Source organism: Pan troglodytes, chromosome 13, assembly GCF_028858775.2.
Source record: "Pan troglodytes isolate AG18354 chromosome 13, NHGRI_mPanTro3-v2.0_pri, whole genome shotgun sequence".
Classification (NCBI taxonomy): domain Eukaryota; kingdom Metazoa; phylum Chordata; class Mammalia; order Primates; family Hominidae; genus Pan; species Pan troglodytes.
The window spans coordinates 84,957,631-84,979,768 of NC_072411.2; the positions used below are offsets into that span (position 1 = coordinate 84,957,631).

The 22,138-nt window shown below is 34.7% G+C and overlaps 1 protein-coding gene across 4 annotated transcripts in view; it reads right to left on the bottom strand.

Moving 5' to 3' along the window:
* Window positions 1-3,600: 3,600 nt before the first annotated feature.
* NCKAP1 (NCK associated protein 1) overlaps window positions 3,601-22,138 on the bottom strand; it is a 113,533-nt gene continuing 94,995 nt past the window's right edge. For all 4 annotated transcript variants that reach the window (XM_003309356.6, XM_001148485.8, XM_016950144.4 and 1 more), the window contains 8 exons: window positions 20,691-20,784; window positions 13,929-14,011; window positions 13,388-13,468; window positions 9,339-9,432; window positions 7,384-7,500; window positions 6,718-6,827; window positions 5,417-5,506; window positions 3,601-4,532 (listed from right to left, as the gene is read on the bottom strand). In XM_003309356.6, coding sequence (XP_003309404.1) covers window positions 4,416-4,532; window positions 5,417-5,506; window positions 6,718-6,827; window positions 7,384-7,500; window positions 9,339-9,432; window positions 13,388-13,468; window positions 13,929-14,011; window positions 20,691-20,784 — 786 coding nt within the window. In that variant the 3' untranslated portion in view covers window positions 3,601-4,415. The remainder of the gene's footprint in view (window positions 4,533-5,416; window positions 5,507-6,717; window positions 6,828-7,383; window positions 7,501-9,338; window positions 9,433-13,387; window positions 13,469-13,928; window positions 14,012-20,690; window positions 20,785-22,138) is intronic.

Genomic DNA, 22,138 nt, shown 5'->3' on the forward strand with positions numbered 1-22,138 from the left:
TATTCATGGATTCTAGAAGCTTATTTTATGATGGTAATCTTCAGTTTAGGTCTTGGCGAAATAATTTCAAGCCTTAGCCATTGGCATTTGGTCAGTATGTGTATGTAGTGTACTATGAATGTGACTCAGCCATATACTACAACTGAGACAAGGCAATCACCAAGGTCACATACCTAGTACAGCCCCATCTCCAGGCCACCCATTTACCAAGTTTGTGGCCCTCATGTAAGAGGTGACCAAGATGCACCTGCACCAAGAGCACCAAGAGGATTGCCTCAATCCTTAAGAGAAAGAAGAAGGTATGGGCTGGGGATGAGGGGTGCACTTAAACCAGAAATGAGACATGGCCCTCTGTGGCTAGGATCCTAACTTCAGATTGCTAATTTATCCCATTTTACTTAGGCCCAAAATGACAGGCTGAATACTTTTATTGGAAATGAAACATTCCAGAGTTAGACATGTTTACTCTGGACAGTCAAGGACAGCGATGTGTAGGGAAAGTTTGGTTCATGCAAAAATGAATGAAATTTTAAGACACTTAAAGTTACTTCTCACTCTGAAAATAATACCAAAGTAGAGTCAATAAATATTAAATTTCCTTCCAATTCCACAGGACCAATTAACGAAAAACATAATTTTTGTACTACAGAATAAAAAATTTAAAATCTCAAATATTTTTTCCCAAAGGCAGAGGTCATGGCAAATCTTCAGAGAAAGAGAGCATTTTGTCTATTTGAAAATTCAGGCTCAGGCCTTCAAATGAAATGATGGTTCATGCTGTCATTTCAAGTGACTACAAAGAAGAAATGAAAGAAAGATGTAAGGAGTCACTACTTTAAGGATTATTCACAAAAGTCTTAGGAATAATACAGGTGAAGTCTCAGAAAGGCAAGTCATTATAACAGAATGGGCATGGATCATGTACTAATCAGTAGGTTACAATTCACTACCTTACAGAATTTGGGCTTCATTTAGAAGGCCTGATGGTGTACAACAGGCTACATTTTCACATTAATGCAAGAGCCTATCAGTGAATTCATGTTCATTTCCTTTATTAACCAGCCTACATTAGATTTAATTTGTGAACTCTGCTATATAAGCAAAGAAGAAAGCAAGCAAGCAAGTGATCAGAAGAGAAAAAGAGCTAGCTAGCCCATAAGGCTCCTAGAGGGAACTTGAGCACTCCTCATGACAGAGACACAGATGACACACTTCTAACTTCTCAAACATGCCAAGTTTGTGCTTGCCTTCTGGGTCTTTGCCTTTATTATTCCTCCCCTCAGCCCACTTGTGGCTCCTTCTAATCCTTCACGTACCAGCTCAAATGTTTTCTCTTACACAGATGACACTTTCTTCTAACACTTTCTTCTAAAGTAGTTTCACCACTGCCTCCCCACATTATCCTGTATACTTTCCAGTCACCATCAGAAGTTTGCTCATGGCTGGGCATGGTGGCTCATGCCTGTAATCCCAGCACTTTGGGAGGCTGAGGTGGGTGGATCACCTGAGGTCAGGAGTTCGAGACCAGCCTGGCCAACATGGTAAAACCCCACCTCTACTAAAAATACCAAAAATTAACTGGGCATAGTGGCGGGCGCCTGTAATCTCAGCTACTCAGGAGGCTGAGATGGGAGAATTGCTTGAACCTGGGAGGCGGAGGTTACAGTGAGCCGAGATCAGGCCATTGCCCATTTCCTGGGCAACAAGAGTGAAACTCCGTCTCAAGAAGCTGGTTCGTTTATTGTATACCATCATTAAAATCCAAGCTCAACTATAAAAGGGTCACCTTTTTGCTCACCATTACATCCAGGCATCTAAAAATACTTGCTTAAATAAATGAATGAAAAAGCAGCAGAAAGGAAGCAATTTTACTTCTGAAAAATTATTCTAAAAAAATAACAGGTCAACTTTACCAAGATATAGATATACATTTATAATAATGAAAAGAAATTGTCTAAAAATCTATCCAATCTATCCAAATGAGTATTTTCTTTTTTTTTTTTTGAGACAGTCTCATTCTGTCATCCAGGCTGGAGTGCAGTGGTGTGATCTCAGCTCACTGCAACCTCCTCCTTCCAAGTTCAAACAATTCTTCCACCTCAGCCTCCCATGTAGCCAGGATGACAGGTGTGCACCATCATACCTGGGTAATTTTTGTATTTTTAGTAGTGTCAGGGTTTTGCCATGTTGGCCAGGCTGGTGTTGAACTCCTGGCCTCAAGTGATCCATCCGCCTTGGCCTCCCAAAGTGCTGAAATAGGCGTGTGCCACTACGCCCGGCCATGAAATTGTTAAATTAGTTATGGTATCTATAAAGGTATTAAAAAGAATATTAAAGACATTTTTTCTACTATTGAGTGAAATAAGCAGATTACAGGCCAGTATGTATGGTATGATCACATTAATGTAGAGAAAACAACAAAAATAGTATGTTGTATAAGTTTAGAAGAAAATAAAAGAAAACAAACAAGATATTAAAAATAGTAGTTGTCAATTTACTTTTAACTTTTTCCTCCAAGTTACCTTTGCCACGCCTCCTCCCCCGCCTTTGCTGTATGAGAAAAAATTTGGACAAAAACTTCAGATGACTATGAGGAGCGATTTTTTTCTCAGCCTAGCAGTGGTAGAGAATGCCTTATTTTCATCCTTATGCCCTTTCACATATGATTCCAAAGTGTACATATCCAAATTCCTACTTTACCTCTCCAGAGATCACTGCCAACAAAGTTATTACCTCTCTAAGATCATAGTATTTCAAAACAAACGGCATTAAATCTTAGTTTTGACTGTTCACTGTGTAAATCAGACTATTTCAGGTCTGAACTATGCCATTTTAAAATTTCCCTTTTTAAAAAATCTTTATGGAACAAGTACAGTTTTTCGACAGATAGTGACAACTACTCCCTACTTTAAATATAGGCTGGACAAATCATACACAAAATAACAGCATAATCTCATAGTACTTCAATTTCATTCTACTCTCTATGTTTGAAGAAAGAAAAACATTATAACTGAGTTCACAGCAGCCTTCTTTTATCTTAACACAAGTTACCAGTGTATACATAAGAAGCTGTGAACAGAAGCTCTTTATGATATTCAGATACAAAGCTGCTGAGAAACAGCCTCAACAATGCCAATCAAAGAGCAAAACATCGGGTTAGTTTTCAAACTAAATGAGCTGCTTTGCCCTCCATGCCAACTATTAAGCAATAGGCCCTTTTATGTCTTTCCCATTCATTACTGACTAATGCAGCAGTTCTCAACATTCTCACTAGTCCCATGATCACTCAATTTTTTTTCCCTATTCTTTTAAATAACTCTATTTGGTTACAGATAAAATGAGCAAGTTGACAGCATACAAGTTTTCTTTAAGTTCTTAATTTTTAAGAAGTATTGTGTAATTTTATTTTCTAATTTTGGTATTTTTTTCAATAAAATGTTTTTTAAAACATTTAAACAAATCATATAATAGCTGACCTGGTATCGAATGCTGTACTTAGACATTCCTAAACCATTATTTTTTATATTTCAAACTAAGTTTAAACAAAAACTTTATTATTATTGAACAAATATCCAAGGATCTTAAAGAAATCAATCGAAGTGTGATACAGTCTAGTGTTTATTTTATGTTATGGCAGGTACACTTGAATTTCAAAAATTTAAAACATATATAAAAAGTGGTTAGGGACTAACATTTGTATCAACAGTTGATAAATGTCTAAGATTGTTTATTATACAGGAGGGTACAATGGTAGTGCTAATGCCAACAGGGCACCATGGAAGTTAGTCTAAAAATTATCGCTAGGCTTTATACAAGCAACAACATATGCTGCTGTTCTTAGAATTTTGGGAAATGATCTGCTTCTAATACTAAGCAGTTCTTTAACATTTTTAAATGTTATACAGTGTTATAGTATTTAGTTTGGCAAATGTTTCAAAATAAAGTAGAAATGTATTCATAACATCACAGAAATGCACATCCAATTTTGTTTTCAATAAGAACCATAGGTACAGATCAGAACTCTTCCCTATATGAAATAATTTACACACAGATGAATGCTATAATATCACTATCTAAAATAATCACTAAATACAGTTCTTTTTCAGAAATAAACAAGCAAAGATTTTTTTCATTATCAAATATCAAAAACATGTTGATAATGTATGTTTTTCAAATAAATGATACTTTAAAATTATAGGAATAATCTCAGTGAATTCAGTGAATGTGCAACCTAAATCAACCAAGTATACTGTAGTACAACCATATTAAGAAACCAATGATCAGAAAATACAACCGTATGAAAGAAATTTATAATCCACAAAACTTTTTCAGGTCTTAAGGTAAAATAGTTCCACAGTCTACAGGTAAAACCAAGGCAACAAAAATGCGTGCTTGTCTTGAGTAAGTAGGTAATTTTATGCAGAAGATGTAACACTTTGTTTGTAGACAGCATGGTATGCATTTCTCAGCAAGACATAAGGAAAACAAGATTCCAAAAGATCCATTGTAAGGAATGGAGATTCTTGTACAATCTGTAAAATTCAGAAAATGCATCAAAACAAGTTATTTATAACTTGTTTATAAACAAAAATCATAAGTTATTTATAATGGGAACACTTATTGACAACCAGTAAGGCATAACTTCTATATTGTTCTTATTAGCAATAGACACATATTATTTTCCTTTTACTTAATCTAAAATGTAAATGTGCCACAGTGAATGTATATCAAACTGTTTAAAAAGTGCTACTTTTCAATTAAATTTATTTAATCAACAGGAATATATTGGGCACTTTCATTTTCCTCACTGATATACTAGAAATAAAAGACAACAGAAAAATATTTTTTTTTTGTACCATCAACTCTACCTGGCAATCCAAGACTAAGCTAGGAAGCAAAACCAAACATAAGACTGACTATAACGAAATGGAAAGCTGTACAGTTTCTGCAGGTAAGGAAAATAACTCTAAGTGGGGAAAGAGCCACGTGGTAGAAACAAGCAAGAGCTGGTTCACAGATACTGCAGAGAGGGAAGTGACTAGGCACAGAGAATTACAGAAAATTACGAGAAATGGGCAGAATAGAGTTAGAATGTAGAAAACTCAGAAAACTGGAAGAGAGCTGACACCAATACACTAGAAAAATACAAGGCCTAAGTGTTTTCCAACAGGTTGAAAAACTGTTCATAAAAGAATACCCACAGTTAATGCTAACCTTTGATTGTTATCTTCTGATATTACCGAAATGATAAAATATGAGTGATGTCAGTCTTCTCTGCAAATTTTAGAAAGGTGTGGCTTACATGAAGTGAACAAAAGGGATCAAAAAAAGTATTCAATGACTAAGATGCCAAGAAAAGATTCTCAGGAATGACTGGAACTTTTTTATTGTTAGTAAAAATTAAAATGAGACTTACCATATCTAGCAGTAAATAAACGGATTCTCTATTTCTTGTTGTAGTTTTATCTGTCTCCTGGCCAATTTTCAGTAGACTGGAGGATGCAAGCTTGAAAGTATACATACACATAAAGTGAGTTTGTTAATAAAAGGTTCATCGGTTACTTATTTTAGGTATGTTTCAACTTCCAACACATTTCAATCATTCAGTGCTAAATATAAAATAATGAGCAATTAAATAATAAGATGGGCTTAGATACCCTACATTCAAGCAGTAATTTAGAGAGTAATTAAGGCGCAAAGAGACACTAACATAATAAATGTAATCAAATATTCTTATTGGTCTTTAAAACTGATTTTTTCAGAACAAGTCTGCTTTTTAAAATGATTCAAATTATTTTCTCTTATCCCATCCCATTATATACTGACTATATTTCTTAGTTCCCAAGGAAGAAGACAGTTTCACACTGGATTTGACTTCACAGAAACACTGTAAGATTAAGACATTAAACCCTGAGTGAAGGAATTATTTGCAAATGGAAAGAAACACTTAAAAATTTTAATAGTGTTTTCCTTGAAATAGAAGTTATTTTCTCCTCAAGTTAGTACTATATTTGCATTTGTAATTTAAAAATTATTTTTTAAAAAAGCTGACAGGATTTATAACTGAAAAAGAAGTAAATGTTCTAGAGTTCAGTATGCCATGGTATATCTTTCGTTTAAATAAAATATGGAAAAGGTTATATTAATAAAGAAAAGAAAGAACTACATTGATAGAGAAACTAAAAACCATGTTTCATGAGGCTACATTTAGCACTCCTCTCTTTTGGTAGTGAGTAGTATTTTTAATGATGAATTTTTCACCATTAATTGTCTTTCTCCAAAGAAATGGAAAAAAGTAAAATATGTCTTTTTAGAGGGAATAGCTTCTCTCTTGGCCTCAATTTTCCTTTGTTTTCTTCTCTTTCAAGCCTAGGAAAATTTCTAGGGCAGTCCAAACATCAGCTTGGGGAAAAAAGGTCATATTGCAGAGCTCTAGAGTTGGGAAAGAGACTTCCGAGTCTAAGGGAAATAACGGACGGCTCCTCGATTTTAATGCCCCACCTTCACCTGTTTCTCCCTCCAAAAAAGAAAATAAACAAATAAAAATAAAAGGAGACTGAAATTCATATACCTGAGAAAATAATCTGAAAACAAAATGCCATTAGAGGACACTAAATAAAATGTAAAAATAAAGAGAATTTATTCTTACATTTTGTGGTTGTGAATTTTAGTTTTCTTTATAAAATGTGATGAATTTAGTTATTTGATTATACATACCGCCAGAAATTCTTTAAGACGGTCTTCAATGCTTCCTTTGTGAATTGTAAACAAAGCTGCAGCAATCTGGTTGATGGCTTTGGCCAAGCAATGTATGTTGTTGCAATGCCCTGAGAAAATGCAAATAGGGTTGTGTAGACCCCAAAATAGCAAATAATACATAGAAGGCAAATCTTTAATGACTTCACAATCTGCATAAATAGTGGCATAATTAAGAGTAGAGTTGGGACATGACCGGACTTGCTCTCCTTTGACTTTCATGAACACTGATGTTTTTAAAACTAGTTTAACAGGAGAGTAACAAACGATCGTGTTTATGTTAAACAGGCAAACACTTCTGAAAACATCTAAAAGAAATCACACATCAGTTTTATAGTAGCTCAGAAATAAAAAGGAAGTGCTTAGCTGCTTTACAACATTTTACCATTCAATCCTTAAAATAATCCTATGAGTTGGATAATCCCTCACCGACCTCTACACACATTCAGGCACACATGAGCTTACTTACACACATTTCATATATCAGGAAACTGCAGTTTAGGAAAAGGGAAACAGACTACCCCATGTTCCACTGCCAGTTAGTGGCAGAACTTAACTCATATTTTATTATAAAATACCAAAACTCATGATTTTTCCATCGCCAAAACAATTTTAAACCACTATTACCTTCTATAGCAGGGCTGTACTGAGACATCACATTACTGGCCAGTGTTGGCAAAGAAACTGCCACAAACACCATGAGAAGGCAGGCAATTTTATACTCTTCTTCTGGACTAATGTTTTCTAAGAGACAAAAATTAAGAATAAAATCAAGGTATTTCTTCAAGATTAGTTAAGATTTGATAATCTAAACTAAACAGATTTTTATTTTAAAAATGGTTTACTTTTTTTTTGAAATAGTAAACTATTTTACTAGCATTCTATAGAATTGGTCACAATTTTGTTATAAAAATATAAAGTAGAAACAGTTTATATTACAATGGACTATTATCAACTACTTAGGCATATTTCAAGGACGTCTGATAAAACAGTAAGGTAAGATTTTATTTTTTTTAATTGCAAGATTATAGAACAAAAAATACAGTTAGGATAACTGCAATCCTACAATTTCCTAATTGAAAACTAATGAGGAATTATTACTTTATGAGACAGTTCTATTTACAATTTAGAAAATTTATCTCATAAATTATTCTGCAAAATCACCAAAAAAAATCTTAATTACTTTTTGAAAGAGATATGGATATAATTTGAAATTTACTATTTAAAAGACATAAATGTGGAAAGTGGAATGGGTTTTCAACCTCTCTATTTTAGAAGACATAAGAAACTAGTCATGAATAAAAGAAGACAGAAGACAGAAGAAGACAGAAGACATTAGTCATGAATAAAAATACCTAGCATTGCTCTAAAGCTTTCAAGACATAACCCTTTCTAAAACACTTATTGTGATATGCACTCAAATTGTGGGTTATTTAGACTACTAATCACCATTAGATATAATTAAGAATTGAATGTAAGAAAAAAGCTGAAATATGTTTTAAAGATTTGGTTGACTACAAAAAATACAGCTGTAGCAAATCAAGTAATAATTATAATTATCCATGTGACTAAATGTAACATACTGTATGAATGAGGAAACAAAATTGCATTGTTAAATGAAACTGCATTGTTAAATGAAAAAAAAAAAAAACAAAAACTGATGAACTCAAACACCATGCTGCTGCCTCAAGGGGGCAGAAGGGGCATTTTAGTAGTAGAAAGAGATGAAATGCTATATTTACTTTGTAGACAAATCAAGAAATATCTACAGGATTCTGAGTACTGCATTTCTAACGGCTGGTCTTAAAAATTTCTAAATGTTTTATATAACACTGTACAAACTCTTGATGGTGAATAACTCTAGTACAATAAAAACAGAATACCCTTTTCTAGATCTCAATTTTTTGCTATCTACTGGACCATCTCCCATTAGCATACAAATGCTGTAATCTCCTCCATCTTAAAAAATCCTTCTCTTGACTTTGCTCTTGCCTCCAGCTGCTGAGATTTTATTTCTTTGCTCCCCTTTACAATAGAACTCTTTGAGTTGTCTTCTAGTTATCTCCAAATCCTTTCCTCCTGTTCTCCCTTAATCTCCCTTACTCACTACTCAGCCTTTTGCCCATAAAACCTCACTGACACTGATCTTGTTAGTACCACCAATTAACTCTACATAGCTGATCATTTCCTTTCTATCTTCCTGGAAGCTACTCTTTCCTGGTTTTTCTTCTACTTCATTGGTCCTTTCTTCTCAATTTCTCTAAATTTCTTTTTTGGTGGTTTTTCCTTTTCTCCCTGAGCTCTTAAATCTTAGAATGGCTCAAGGCTCAGACCTGGATCCTCTTCACTGCTGCATCTATATACACTAAATGGCTCAGTAATCTCAACCAATCTTAAGTTCTAGAAGGGTGATGTTTGTGTTTTATGCACTGATATAGTCCAAGTACCAGCAATAATAATAACAAATTTAAAAAGCTGAACACAAAGCTGGCATTTGAATATATGGTTAAATATCATACCTATACCTATGCTGCCCTGGTAACTTTAACTAAGAGTATTAAATATTTACTAATGCATTTTACCCGATTTTTGTGAAGAAAGAGCTACGACCAATGCAGGATCAATCTCACAAGGTAATCCGGCAGCTGATGATAACTCATACACATTCATTGCAACCTGATAAAAACAAAAGAATTACAGAGCAATAAATAGTCTAACAAATTTCTGAGAAAGCTCACTGTTTATTAGAGTCTGCCTAGAAGAACACCAGAGAATTTCGGAAACTTGGCTGAAGCAGAAACTACAGCAAAACTAAGTATACTGAACAACTGATTCAATGCAGGTTGAATACTGTGAGGTGCTGCTGGTTCTAACTTCCTACTGCTAGGCCAAACAAAACTTGTATACTTTATGTGGCACATTCCAACAGGATAATTCTAAAGTTATCACTTTGCTTGGAAGCATGAATATAAAATATCAAGTCAGAAAAGATGAATAAATGAACAAAGTGAATCAATATTACTAGACCTGTGTTTATCTCCATAGTGGTTTAATGAAAAATTATAGTGGTTCAATGTCTAATCATATCGTATCTATAAATATAGCAAATTACTTATAATAGTTTTTTTAAGGAGTATTCATTTAAAAATCTGATAAGGGAATTTCTAATAACGAAAGTAATTTTTCTGTATCACATATAGATTTCAAATATTCAAGGCATTCTGACTGCTCAATAACCTCAGAAGAAAGCTATCTATAACTGGTTACCTCTGATATTGCGACAAAAAACCTTAGTATAAAATATGAAGTAAAATAGTATAGCTTAGAAAAAACTGGGAACATGGCAGGGATTAAGTTCTAGATTAAAATGTTTGTAATCTATTACTCACTTCACACACAAACATTAACTCAAAATAAATCATAAACCTAAATGTAAGAGCTAAAACTGTAAAACGCTTAGAAAAAAATACAGGCACAAATCATCATGACACTGCATCAGGCAATGGTTTCTTAGACTGACACCAAAAGCACAAACAAACCCCCAAAAACAGATAAAATGGACTTCATTGAAACTAAAAGACATCATCAACCTATAGAATTAGAGAAAAGATTTGCAAATCATGAATCTGTTAATGGACTTGTATCCAAAACATATGAAGAACTCACAAATAGAAAAAGACAACCCAATTTAAAATGTCAAAGGCTTTGAATGGTTATTTCTCCAAAGAAGATATAGAAATAACCAGTAAACATATGAAAACATGTTCAACATAATTTGCCATCAGGAAAATGCAAATATAAACAATGAGATGCCACTTCACACTCACTAGATGGCTATGATTAAGAACACAGACAATTACAAGTATTAGTAAAGATGCAGAAAAAATGAAACCCTCATACAATGCTGGCAGGAATGCAAAATGACACACCCAATTTGAAAACAGTTTAGCAGTTCCTCAAAAGGCTAAACATACAGTTTTCATATGACCCAGCAATTCTCTCCTGGTATATACTCAAGAGAAATAATACACGTTCACACATAAAAACTTGTACACGGATGTTCACAGTAGCAGTGTTTCTAACAGCTAAGAAGTGAAAACAACCCAGATGTCCATCAATTGATGTGAATAAACAAAATGTTGTATACCCATACAATGAAACATTATTCAACAATCATTTTAAAAAGTACTGATATATGCTGTAATATGTATGAATCCTGAAAATATGCCAAGTGAAAGAAGCCAGTATCAGAAGACTACACATGATGATTTATGTAAGTGTCCAAAGTAGGCTAATTTAAACAGAAAGTAGATTAGTCATTGCCTAGGGATGGGGATGGGGGAGAAGTGGAATGGGGAGTGACTGCTAATGGGTACAACGCTTCTTTTTGGGGATGATGAAAATGTTCTAAAACTGACTTTAGTGATGGTTGAACAACTCTGTCACTACACTAAAAACCACTGAATTGTGCATTTTAAATGAGTAAATTTTCTGATGGGTGCGTTATAACTCAATAAAGCTGTTTAAAAACATGTTTTTGTTTTTTGTTGGTTTTTTTTTTTAAAAGTTAAGTTCTATTGAAAGTTTGCTGGAAACTAAACATGATTATGTCAGGTGAAAAGTGAATGGTTGCTCAGAATATTAATTAGAATTCTTATAATTCTGCACATCAGTGTCTTCTCAAGAACTGATTAGTTTTTGTCTCCTTAACTTTATTTTTCCTGCAGTGTTTCCACTTAGGAAATCATTTTGAGCTATTTGTACATAGTTTTCAATCATAGAATCACAAGACAATCACTGATCTCAAATGTTTATTCTGCACAAAACACTGTAAGAGAAACAACAGCAACACCACCAAAAAAACAAAGTCTGGGTCTTCAAGATATATACCATTTGGTATAAATATAAGTAGAAAAAAATAGAATTATAATACAAGGCAGATTATATTCAACTCCACAGGAGATAAACAAGTTCTCTGATAACACTAAGAAAGAAGAAGTTCTTTATCACTGGAGAATCTAGGAATGGTTCTTAGAAAATGGCAATTGAATCAAGCCTTAAAATACAGGCAGGATTTCAAAACGCAGAAAGAGAAAAGGTTGGTATTTTCAAGTAGAATAAATTAGAAGGTAAAACAGACAGATGTGAGAATGCAACAGACAGATCTAGTTAGCTCACAGAATACCATACAAAAAGAGGGGCAGAGTAAGAAAGAGAGTGAGAGAAGGAAGAAAGAAGTGGCAGAAGATAAGCCTCAAAAAGTTTGAGTGGCACCAAATTTTTTTTTTTTTTTTTTGGAGACGGGAGTTTTGCTCCTGTTGCCCAGGCTGGAGTGCAGTGGCGCAATCTCAGCTCACCACAACCTGCACCTCCTGGGTTCAAGAGATTCTCCTGCCTCACCCTCCTGAGTAGCTGGGATTATAGGCATGCACTGTCACGCCCGGCTAATTTTGTATTTTTAGTAGAGATGGGGTTTCTTCATGTTGGTCGGGCTGGTCTCGAACTCCTGACCTCAGGTGATCCACCCACCTTGCTCAGGTGATCCGCCCACCTCGGCCTCCCAAAGTGCTGGGATTAGAGTCTTGAGCCACCATGCCCAGCCTGAGTGGCACCAATTTTAGAAGAGTCTTGGTGTCATACAAAGGAGTTTAGACATTATTTTTTTCAGTCGGTGTTTTTCAAGATATGTGAAACAGAAACAATCTCTCTAAGAAATGTGTCAGCTTAGAAAACACAAATGTAAACCCCGATATATCACTTACTAGATGTATAACCACTGGTCAATCATTACTAGGATTAGATCAATAGTTGGATTTCATGGCTCAATAGATTTTCAAAACAAAAACTGTAAGCTCACAGAAGGCTGCCAACCTGATGTTTTATATATATATCACATATAATAGAATACTAAAAATCTTTTTAAAATTACAGCCTACAATTACATCCTTTTATAAGAAATGACTTAACATCTATCTTAAACTTATTGAATTTCATTGTATTTAAAACGACTATTATTTCATTGCTTCATCTTTCTTTTTTTTGAGACGGAGTCTCATTCTGTTGCCCAGGCTAGAGTGTAGTGGCAAGGTCTCAGCTCGCTACACGCTCTGCCTCCCAGGTTCACGCCATTCTCCTGTCTCAGCCTCCCGAGTAGCTGGGACTACAGGCACCCGCCACCACGCCCGGCTAATTTTTTTTTTTTGTATTTTTAGTAGAGATGGGGTTGCACCGTGTTAGCCAGGATGGTCTTGATCTCCTGACCTCGTGATCTGCCAGCCTCGGCCTCCCAAAGTGCTGGGATTACAGGCGTGAGCCACCGTGCCTGGCCACCTCATCTTTCTTAATTTTCTTTATCACCATGTATAAACAGCTATCCATTTAAGGAAAAAAAATATATTTTTAGTCAATTTTGCATTGCTATAGGTGATCAAAGAAGACTGACTTTCAAAATGCCTAGGTAGTATTTTGGTGCTGAGCTCTCAAAGATTCAATTACAAAGGCAAGCATGCTAACTAACCACTCTAAACTAGAAACTTTACAGTAGTTTAGGATTTATTACATTTTATTGCATATGTAATTTAAATATTTCGCTTTAGAGACTGTAAACCCCAACTATAAATTATATTATTACCTTCATATCAGTTTCCCTTGGAATGTGATCCTTAAAATCTTCAATTGAACTTACAAGAAAAGGAATGTGGTAGGATAAGACCTAGGCAGGATAACAAATAAGAATACAGAATTATTTTTAAATGGCAACCCCTAAATTTACAAAATATTACCAATTGATTAATTTTAGTTTTCATAAAAATTATTTTACTTTATCTACTTTCAGTGATTTTTCAAAAATTTCAAGACATATGAAAATTAAATGGATTCAAAATAATTCAATATTAAAGCCAGTATAGTCAAAATTGAAAATACTCTACTGATAATGAAGATCACTGAAAAAGTAGCGCAATAACCACGCAAGTTATACTCTGCAAGCAGCAGTACCAAAACAAAAAATGAGCTTAAATAACTAATTTTATGTATGTTATTTTCTGTAACTACTAAAACTGGAATTTTAATTATATCATTGCTAAGCATGAATCTGAAACTTAACTTTAAATTTCTGAGAAATTAAAAGGGATTGTTTGGATACCGAGTATATACTTGTAATGGTTTCTTACATCTCTAAGTGCTTCTTGTGCCAATGATCGGAAGGATAAAATTACACCAATTATTGTCATCCTCTTCAAGACACTGTCAACAGCTAAATTCAAGGAAACAGAAGGAGAAGAGAATAAAAAAGTGTGAACTGGATTCTTTCTTAAACTTGGAAAAAATCTAAATTTATTAAAGTAATAAAATTCCCATGATAAAAGGCACAATTAACAGTAATTTGATTACAATAATGATTAAAGAGAGAAAGATGTTGATAGCTGATATTTAAACTGGTTAAACTTTTAAGTAACTATAGTTTCCATCAAATGGAGTATATTGTGCTCTTTCATATGAGTTAGATGGTTCACAAGTAGCTAACTATAAATTATATTTATAATATAACTTTATATAAATTATATTACTACCTTCTGAAACCCTATTTCAGAAAAGGTAGGGGCAGAAAGAAGGGAAGCGAGACTAGATGAGAAAGAAGCTGATCAGAGTTAACAGGAGTTAAATCCTCAAGCAGCCCAGGAACTCAGCAGTGCTAAATTCTTAAATTGTTAAGGTCTTGAGTTAAGAAACAAAAAATGCCTGTTGAGAACACATGCAGTTTTGGCAGGACCAGTCTGCTGAAGCTGAACAGATTTGATCACTTACATATTGGTTAGAGAGCATTATTCTAAAAATTATTAATAGATTTTCCAGGCTGAGCATGGTGTTCACATCTGTAATCCTAGCATTTTAGGAGGCTGAGCCGGGAAGACTGCTTGAGCCCAGGAGTTCACAAGCAGCCTGGGCAACATAGCAAGACCCTGTCTCTACAAAAAATAAAAAAAAATCAGTCGGGTGTGGGGGCATGAGCCTGTGGTCCTAGTACTTGGGAGGCTAAGATGGGAGGATCCTTTGAGTTCAGGAATCAGAGGTTGCAGTGATCATGCCACTGCACATCAGCCTGGGTAAAGGATCAAGACCCCATCTCTAAAACAAAATAAAACTCTGTTAACAAAGTAGGATTGGAAGGGTCAATATGATGGTTCAATACCTTCACATTTTATAAAGACAAAACAAACATTTATTGCATGCCATATACAAAGCCTTACACTGTGTAGTAAAAGAAGAAATATAAACAGAATAATGATCTAGACCTCAAATAGCAGACAATCTAAATGGGCTGTCATGAAAACTAAGAAATATATTTCCATTTATGTAAACTAAAAAAGATATATATACAGACCTATATTTGTATATACATAACAAATTTCTGGAAAGAGATGTATATACTACAGTAACTGTTAAAGTTACTAGTTGAGGAGTAGGAATAGAGAGAAGTGTTTTATTTTTGACTTTCTACCTTCTGTGTAGCTTGTTTAAACTTTGACCATAGCATCTTTTACTAAACCATACAAATAGGCCTAATATAAGCCAAATATGAATTAAAAGTCATGTTAACAAAATGATATAAGGCGCAAATTTATTAAAAATTCCATGTGAGCAGGAACTACTCTTAATCTTCTCATCTACCTGTAGCACTCAGCACAGTGTCTGATACCCAGATGACCAGTAGATATTCAATTAAATGGTAATTCAAGATGAGACTAGGTTGGGTGGCTGAGGCGGGTGGATCACTTGAGGTCAGGAGTTCAAGACCAGCCTGGGCAACATGGTGAAACCCCAACTCTACTAAACGTACAAAAATTAGCCAAGCCTGGTGGCACGTGCTTGTAGTCCCAGCTACTCGGGAGACTGAGGCAGGAGAATGGCTTGAACCCAGGAGGCGGAGGCTGCAGTGAGCCGAGATCTCGCCACTGCACTCGAGCCTAGGCAACAGAGCAAGACTGTCTCAAAAAAAAAAAAAAAAAAAAGATTCACACTAGAAATAACAACAGACAAGATTCAGTGTGATATAGCCATATATTTTCCAAAGTATGTTACCCAGAAATTAATCAAGTTCTCAAAGACTATACCCTACAACCTCATCTTGAATGTGTACAATAATGACACATTAAAAGTTCTAAGATACTTCACAGTAAGAAACACTGCTTAATGTATTGTGTAATGGATTATTTGCCAAACCATTTGACCACTGGCACTTCCCTTCACCCCACATAACGTCCACTAACTTCCCAAGGAACTAACTCTAGAACAGAGGCTATGTGGGTCTTGGACCAGGCAAACAAATAGGTAGTGGGGGACAGAAAGAGAGGTAATGCCACTCAATTATTTCATTAATCCAAATAATAGCTTTTGAAGGTCAGGCTAAGGAGTTTATACTGTATCCTTCAAGCAATGAGGTTGTTGTTCAGGGTTTTCAAAATATAAAGAGTTATACGAAAAGAATTCTATTTAAAAATGACTCTTCCCATTTAAAAAATAATGACCCAAATTAAAAAAAAAATTAATGTAGCATAGGGCCATACAATGTATACCTTTGGACCAAATGTGACACACCAATTTGTAAACTCTCATCTTTAAGACATAGCTACTGCACATGGAATATGAGGAGTGAAAGAATCAGAGAGGATGCCCAAGTTTTCCAGTGTGAGTCAATGGATAGATGGTGAGAGAGGTAACAAAATAGTCAATAAAGAAAACATCAGGTTTTTTCTCCCCACCTACTTATACCTGCCATGGAAGAGATACTTCCCATTCCAGGGATGTTGTGAAAAACCTGTGGGTCATATAGCTGAAAATATTTAACACAATGTTTCTAAACTTTTGTATGATTCCAAATGACCCCAAGGACTTGTTAAAACACAGACTGCTGGGCCTCAGCCCCAGAGATCTGAGTCAGCAGGTCTGAGGTGGGGCCCAATAATTTACATGCTTAACAAATTCCCAGGTGGTGCTGTTACATGTCCCTGGGTTATACTTTGAGAAGCCCCGGTCAAACTAGTACTTGGTATTAAACATCTGGAGATCAACAGAAGAGAGTTAAGGCTGAAGATAAATATTGGATAAGGGAAGAGAAAATTTGGGATAAAATTTTTCCAATAGGATTGCAGAGTAAAAATGGAAGAGTAAGATATCACAAGCTGACACTACATAAAAGATGAACCTGCAAAAACGACGAAGAGTAGAGATAAAAGTATTGGCAAATAAAGAAAATAAAGCTTTAATAAAAAGGAGAATAAAAGAGATAAACACGACAGAGAAATAAACAGAATGAGAGTTGAGGAAAAAGCACCAAATCTTGCAAATGAGTAGTCACCAACAAACTTTCAGAAAGGTTTCAGGAAAGTGGACATATTACAGCACACCAAGAGTGGACAGGTGGGACAATCAAACAGTGCATACAAACTAGTCAAAAAGTTTCAAAGTAAGACAGGTGGTAAGATGAAAAAGAGGCCAGTTTAACGACAGACTTAAAAAGTGTTATTTCACAAGCAGTACTTGGCTTTCAGGGTACAGGAGACTTTCTAGGGATCAGGAAAACTGCTTTGTGGGAATGAATGTAGCAAAAACTCAAGGGTATGACAGCATAAGGGAGAATGCACTAACCGAATTTCATAGTCCAGAATGGATAAAATATGTAAAGCCAGGAATAGGTGATCAGGAAAGCTGAGAGGCATAAAAGTTTCAATGAGCTAGAACAAGGAGTTCAACAGGTGTAAAGGAATGGGAGAGCTAGAAGACATGGCTGTGATCTGAGAGTTGAATTTCAAAGTTCAAGATTTTTACTGGTGGAACAATTTCAGGAAATAATAACATCCAAAGTACTGCTAAAGTAAAGATCTTCAGAGGCAACTTATAGGTTTGTAGATGATGGCAGAAAGGTATGTGAATAGAATGAGTTTTCAAAAGAAAAAATTGCTGTAGGAAAACTAGAAATATTTTTAGTCTGGAATCAGGGAGTCAGTAAAGCGATGAACCTAGTCCCAAGAAACAGAATGTCAGAGAATAAAAAAATATTAAACAGACATAAGGAGATTTTCCCAAGTCACATAGAAGTCTTAAAACTGATAATAAGGCCAGGCATGGTGGCTCACGCCTGTAATCCCAACACTCTAGGAGGTCGAGGAGGATGGATCACTTGAGGTCAGGAGTTCGAGACCAGCCTGGACAACACTGTGAAACCCCATCTTACTAAAAATACAAAAATTAGCCGAGTGTGGTAGTGCATGCCTGTAGTCCTAGTTACTTGGGAGGCTGATGCAGGAGAATTGGTTGAACCAGGAGGTGGAGGTTGCAGTGAGCTGAGACTGTGTCATTACACTTCAGCCTGGGTGCCAGAGCAAGGCTCCATCTCAAAAAATTAAAAAGTAAAAATAGATAAAATAAAATAAAAATAAACTAACAAATTCCAGATTGCCTCCCAATTCAGACCTACTTTTAATAAATCATAATGCTTTATCTTTTAAAAAGAATGTGCTTGTTGACTGTGAAAAACTCCTTCAAAAACACATTGACTTCTGGATATGGACACGGGGAGAAGGAAGCACAAAAGAATAAAAAAAAAGAGAATGTTTTGGAAAACAGTTCAATTGCTGAAAAAATAGTTCTCTCTACTCTCCTAAATGAGTCACTCTCAAGTGAATCGTTTCTTTTTCCAAATTATAGAAAAGATTTAATAAATTCTATTTAAAGACAAATTTGATTTATATGGGTCATTAATATTCAACAATTTAGATTTTGGTTTTGGCCAATTCCAAAATGGCCAATGAGTTAGAGGTAATGAGTCACCACTAATTATTATACACAAAATTCAAGTAAGCAGAATCTTGACAAACGACTATGAATTTTATTTTGAAAACTTGCAAATTCTGTTTGGAATTTTAACAAATTCCATTGTTTCAATTCCACAAATGAGAGTTAAATAAAGTACTGAACACTGCAGCGGATTATTTGCTTCTAATTAGATGGTACAGTCAAAAGATTGTTAGTAGGAAAGTAAATAGGGTTAAGGCCAATGGGGTTGTCAAATGAGTATTTAAAAATGGGAGAAAACATGAAAAAAACAAAACTAATAAGAATAAAGGAGTAGAAAATATAAGTAGCTAGTAAACCAATGTACAATAACAAAAGAAAGATCAGGAGAGTTTTAAAAACTAATTTCCTACTTATTCATACTCCTCCCTATAATGCTACCACGTCTATTTTTTTGTTTTTTAAAGTATCATATAATAAAAATGACCTTTTCTTTTCCTTTTGGTATACAGCTCCATTTTTTTTTCTTTGAAATAGAGTTTTGCTCTTGTCGCCCAGGCTGTAGTGCAATGGTGCTATCTCAGCTGACTGCAACCTCCATCTCCCGGGTTCAAGCAATTCTCCTACCTCAGCCTCCTGAGTAGCTGGGATTATAAGCATGTGCCACCATGCCTGGCTAATTTTTGTATTTTTAGTAGAGACAGGGTTTCAACATGTTGGCCAGGCTGGTCTGGAATTCCTGATCTCAAGTGATCTGCCTGCCTTGGCTCCCAATGTGCTGGGATTACAGGCCTGGGCCACCACACCCAGCCCCAAATGTTATCATGTACAGATCTGTGTTACCACTATGTAACACACAGTGATATGTGTCGTATGACACATATGATAGATTTGTATCACCACTATGGTGAACAGTTTCATCACCCTAAAAATCTCCCTCATTGCTTTCCCTTTATAGTCCTGGCAACCACAGATCTGTCCTATAAGGTAATCTTTAATTTTTATTCAATAAGAATTAAATAAGTTTTACAGGATAAAATAGCCTAATAAAGTGATTCTCTAAAGCATTTAAGAGAAAAATGTCAAATATGAAGTATGTTAAATACATGTATGGCTTTAGTTTTCTTCTGGATTATTTTTTGTTTAGGAACATAAACTTGTTCTCTGGCTTTCTCAAATACAAAGAATATTATATTTGGGATTTCATTTTTTTTTTAGTGTTGAGAAGGCTTTTAAATTAACCAAGAAGTATGACTTTAAAATAATTTTTCATTGTAACTTTAACAGTTCAAGTAAAAGCAAAAGAAAATAACATTAGATCAAGTATATCTAAAACAGTTATCTGCTTGAACACACTTTAATACTTAAGATTCACTGTGATTTCACAATATACCTCCCACAAAGAATCAATGTCAAGAAGACATTACAATTTTTTTTAAAGTTGTAGGTTCAGGTTTTCATCAATCTTAGCTAATAATAACAAAAAGAAACAAATTACTGATCACTTAACAACATGGATGAATAAATCTCAAAAACATTATGCTAAGTGAAAGAGGCCAGACACAAATTTAATCTATAGTGACAGAAATAAGATCAGTGGTTGTTTGGCCTGGGGCCAGAAACTGGGGTAGGAGACCAACTACAAAGAGATAGCAAACAATTTTTCAAACTGATGGAACTGTTCTATATCTAGACTGTGGCAATGGTTATATGAATGTATCCATCTGTCAAAATCCAAAATACCGTTTGCTTAAATGGTACATTTTATTGTATGTAACTTATACGTATAAAGTTGATTTTTAGAAAGTTAACAGGCTCAGAAGCGAATCCTTTTAGTCTAAATTAATGTAGATTTACTGTATTAAATTTAATGGGTTCAAAACCAAATTGATACTGGTAATATTCATGAACTAGCGACACATAGTAGACTAAGAGTATGGTTAAGAAAAATTGTGAAACAGATAAGCCACACACACACTTATATGATCCTTTGACTGCAAAAATGTTCTAGTTCTCTTCATAAGCTAAAGAGTACTTTTCATAATTTACTACTTGTATTTATGTTACAAATTTTGAGCCAAAGCTAAATACTGAGTATCAAGATCTTCTTATGTTTATAAAAAGTATCATGAGTTACCCACATGATAATCTTTTAAAGAGTGCAGCCATCTGGTCTGGTTTGTCAAAGCTGGTCCTCATTTGTGTTAACACATCAACATTCTCCACCACAAGTTTCTAAAAAAAAGAAAGATCCTAGGTCAGGCACAGACCTCTTTGTGTTAATGAGATAAGAGCATGCTTGGAAATTACAATCTGGCAAGTAGGAAACACAATTCATGAAATCCAGACGCTCTATGCTACATATATTTTTTTGTTGTTTCAATAAAAGCATCTGAAAATTATTTATATAAGCTTAGTGTTTCCCTTCAGTTTACAAATTCAAGAAGGAAGGAGTTCAGGAAAAGCAACAAAGGTAAGTAGTAGGATAAAGAATCATCTTATGCTTACTTAGACGCTGAACGGCATCAATAATAAAAAGTAGACACTAAAATGGACATAGCAACAAATTCCAACTGAAACAAAAGAACTTGCTAAAGTTAAACCTGGCCAAAGGCAGGCTAGAGTATGCCTGTAGACAATGAGTATTACTGGATACATACAAGTAGAGGGAGAATGACTTGTTATGGTATGGTACCACTTGATGGGGATTATATAATAGTAATGTTTCCCAACAAAAATTATAAAATGGAAGTATAAACTATCTACTCCTCTTTCACAGACCACTGAGAAAAGGGAAGAGAAAAGAAGGAAGAGATATAAATAAGGGAAGGGTGTGAAGGATAACTATTCAAGAAAAGTATAACTCATTGAAGAATGCTCTCCTCAAAAGAAACATTACAAAGTAATTTAAAAATTATAACACAAATGTAATTAATTTCATTCTGTCAGAGATAAGCCTAGACAACAATAAACCGAGTTTCTAAAACAACGAAGAGAGAAGTGAGAGAGACATTCTGCTCTTTGTTGCAGTTACCTGTGCGGTCTGCTTTCACCACTAAGTTCACCACTATCACACTTCCCAGTTCTTTCACAGTGTAAGTGAAGTTTATAATTTAATTTCTGATCTCTATATCTCTACAAAGTTCTTGTAAATCAGAATTTTCTTTACTTTTGTTCTCTATAATGGTTCTCAGCCCTTGTACACATCACAATCACCTGTGGTGCTCTTTCCAAATACACATATCCATGCTTCATTCTTGGTTATTTCAATTCAGCAGACCTGGTTGGGAAGGTGCAGCAAGCATATAAAGTGCCATGGTGTTTTTTACAAACGAAAGGTTGATAACATCTGATTTAAGGGAAAAAAACTACACAGAAAATCCATAAAAATACTTTTTTTGAAAACATTAGTATAAGTTTTGTTTAGGTTGCTTGATGTTATTACTTCAGATTGTTTCTTATTATGCTGCTAATCAGAAGTTAAGCTCTAGTCACATTTATTTGCTGAATTTAACTTCTATGGTCTCTGATTAGGCTGCCTGCTCTCTCTGGGCCAAAACGAAACTCTCCAAACCTAAAACTGGATTCA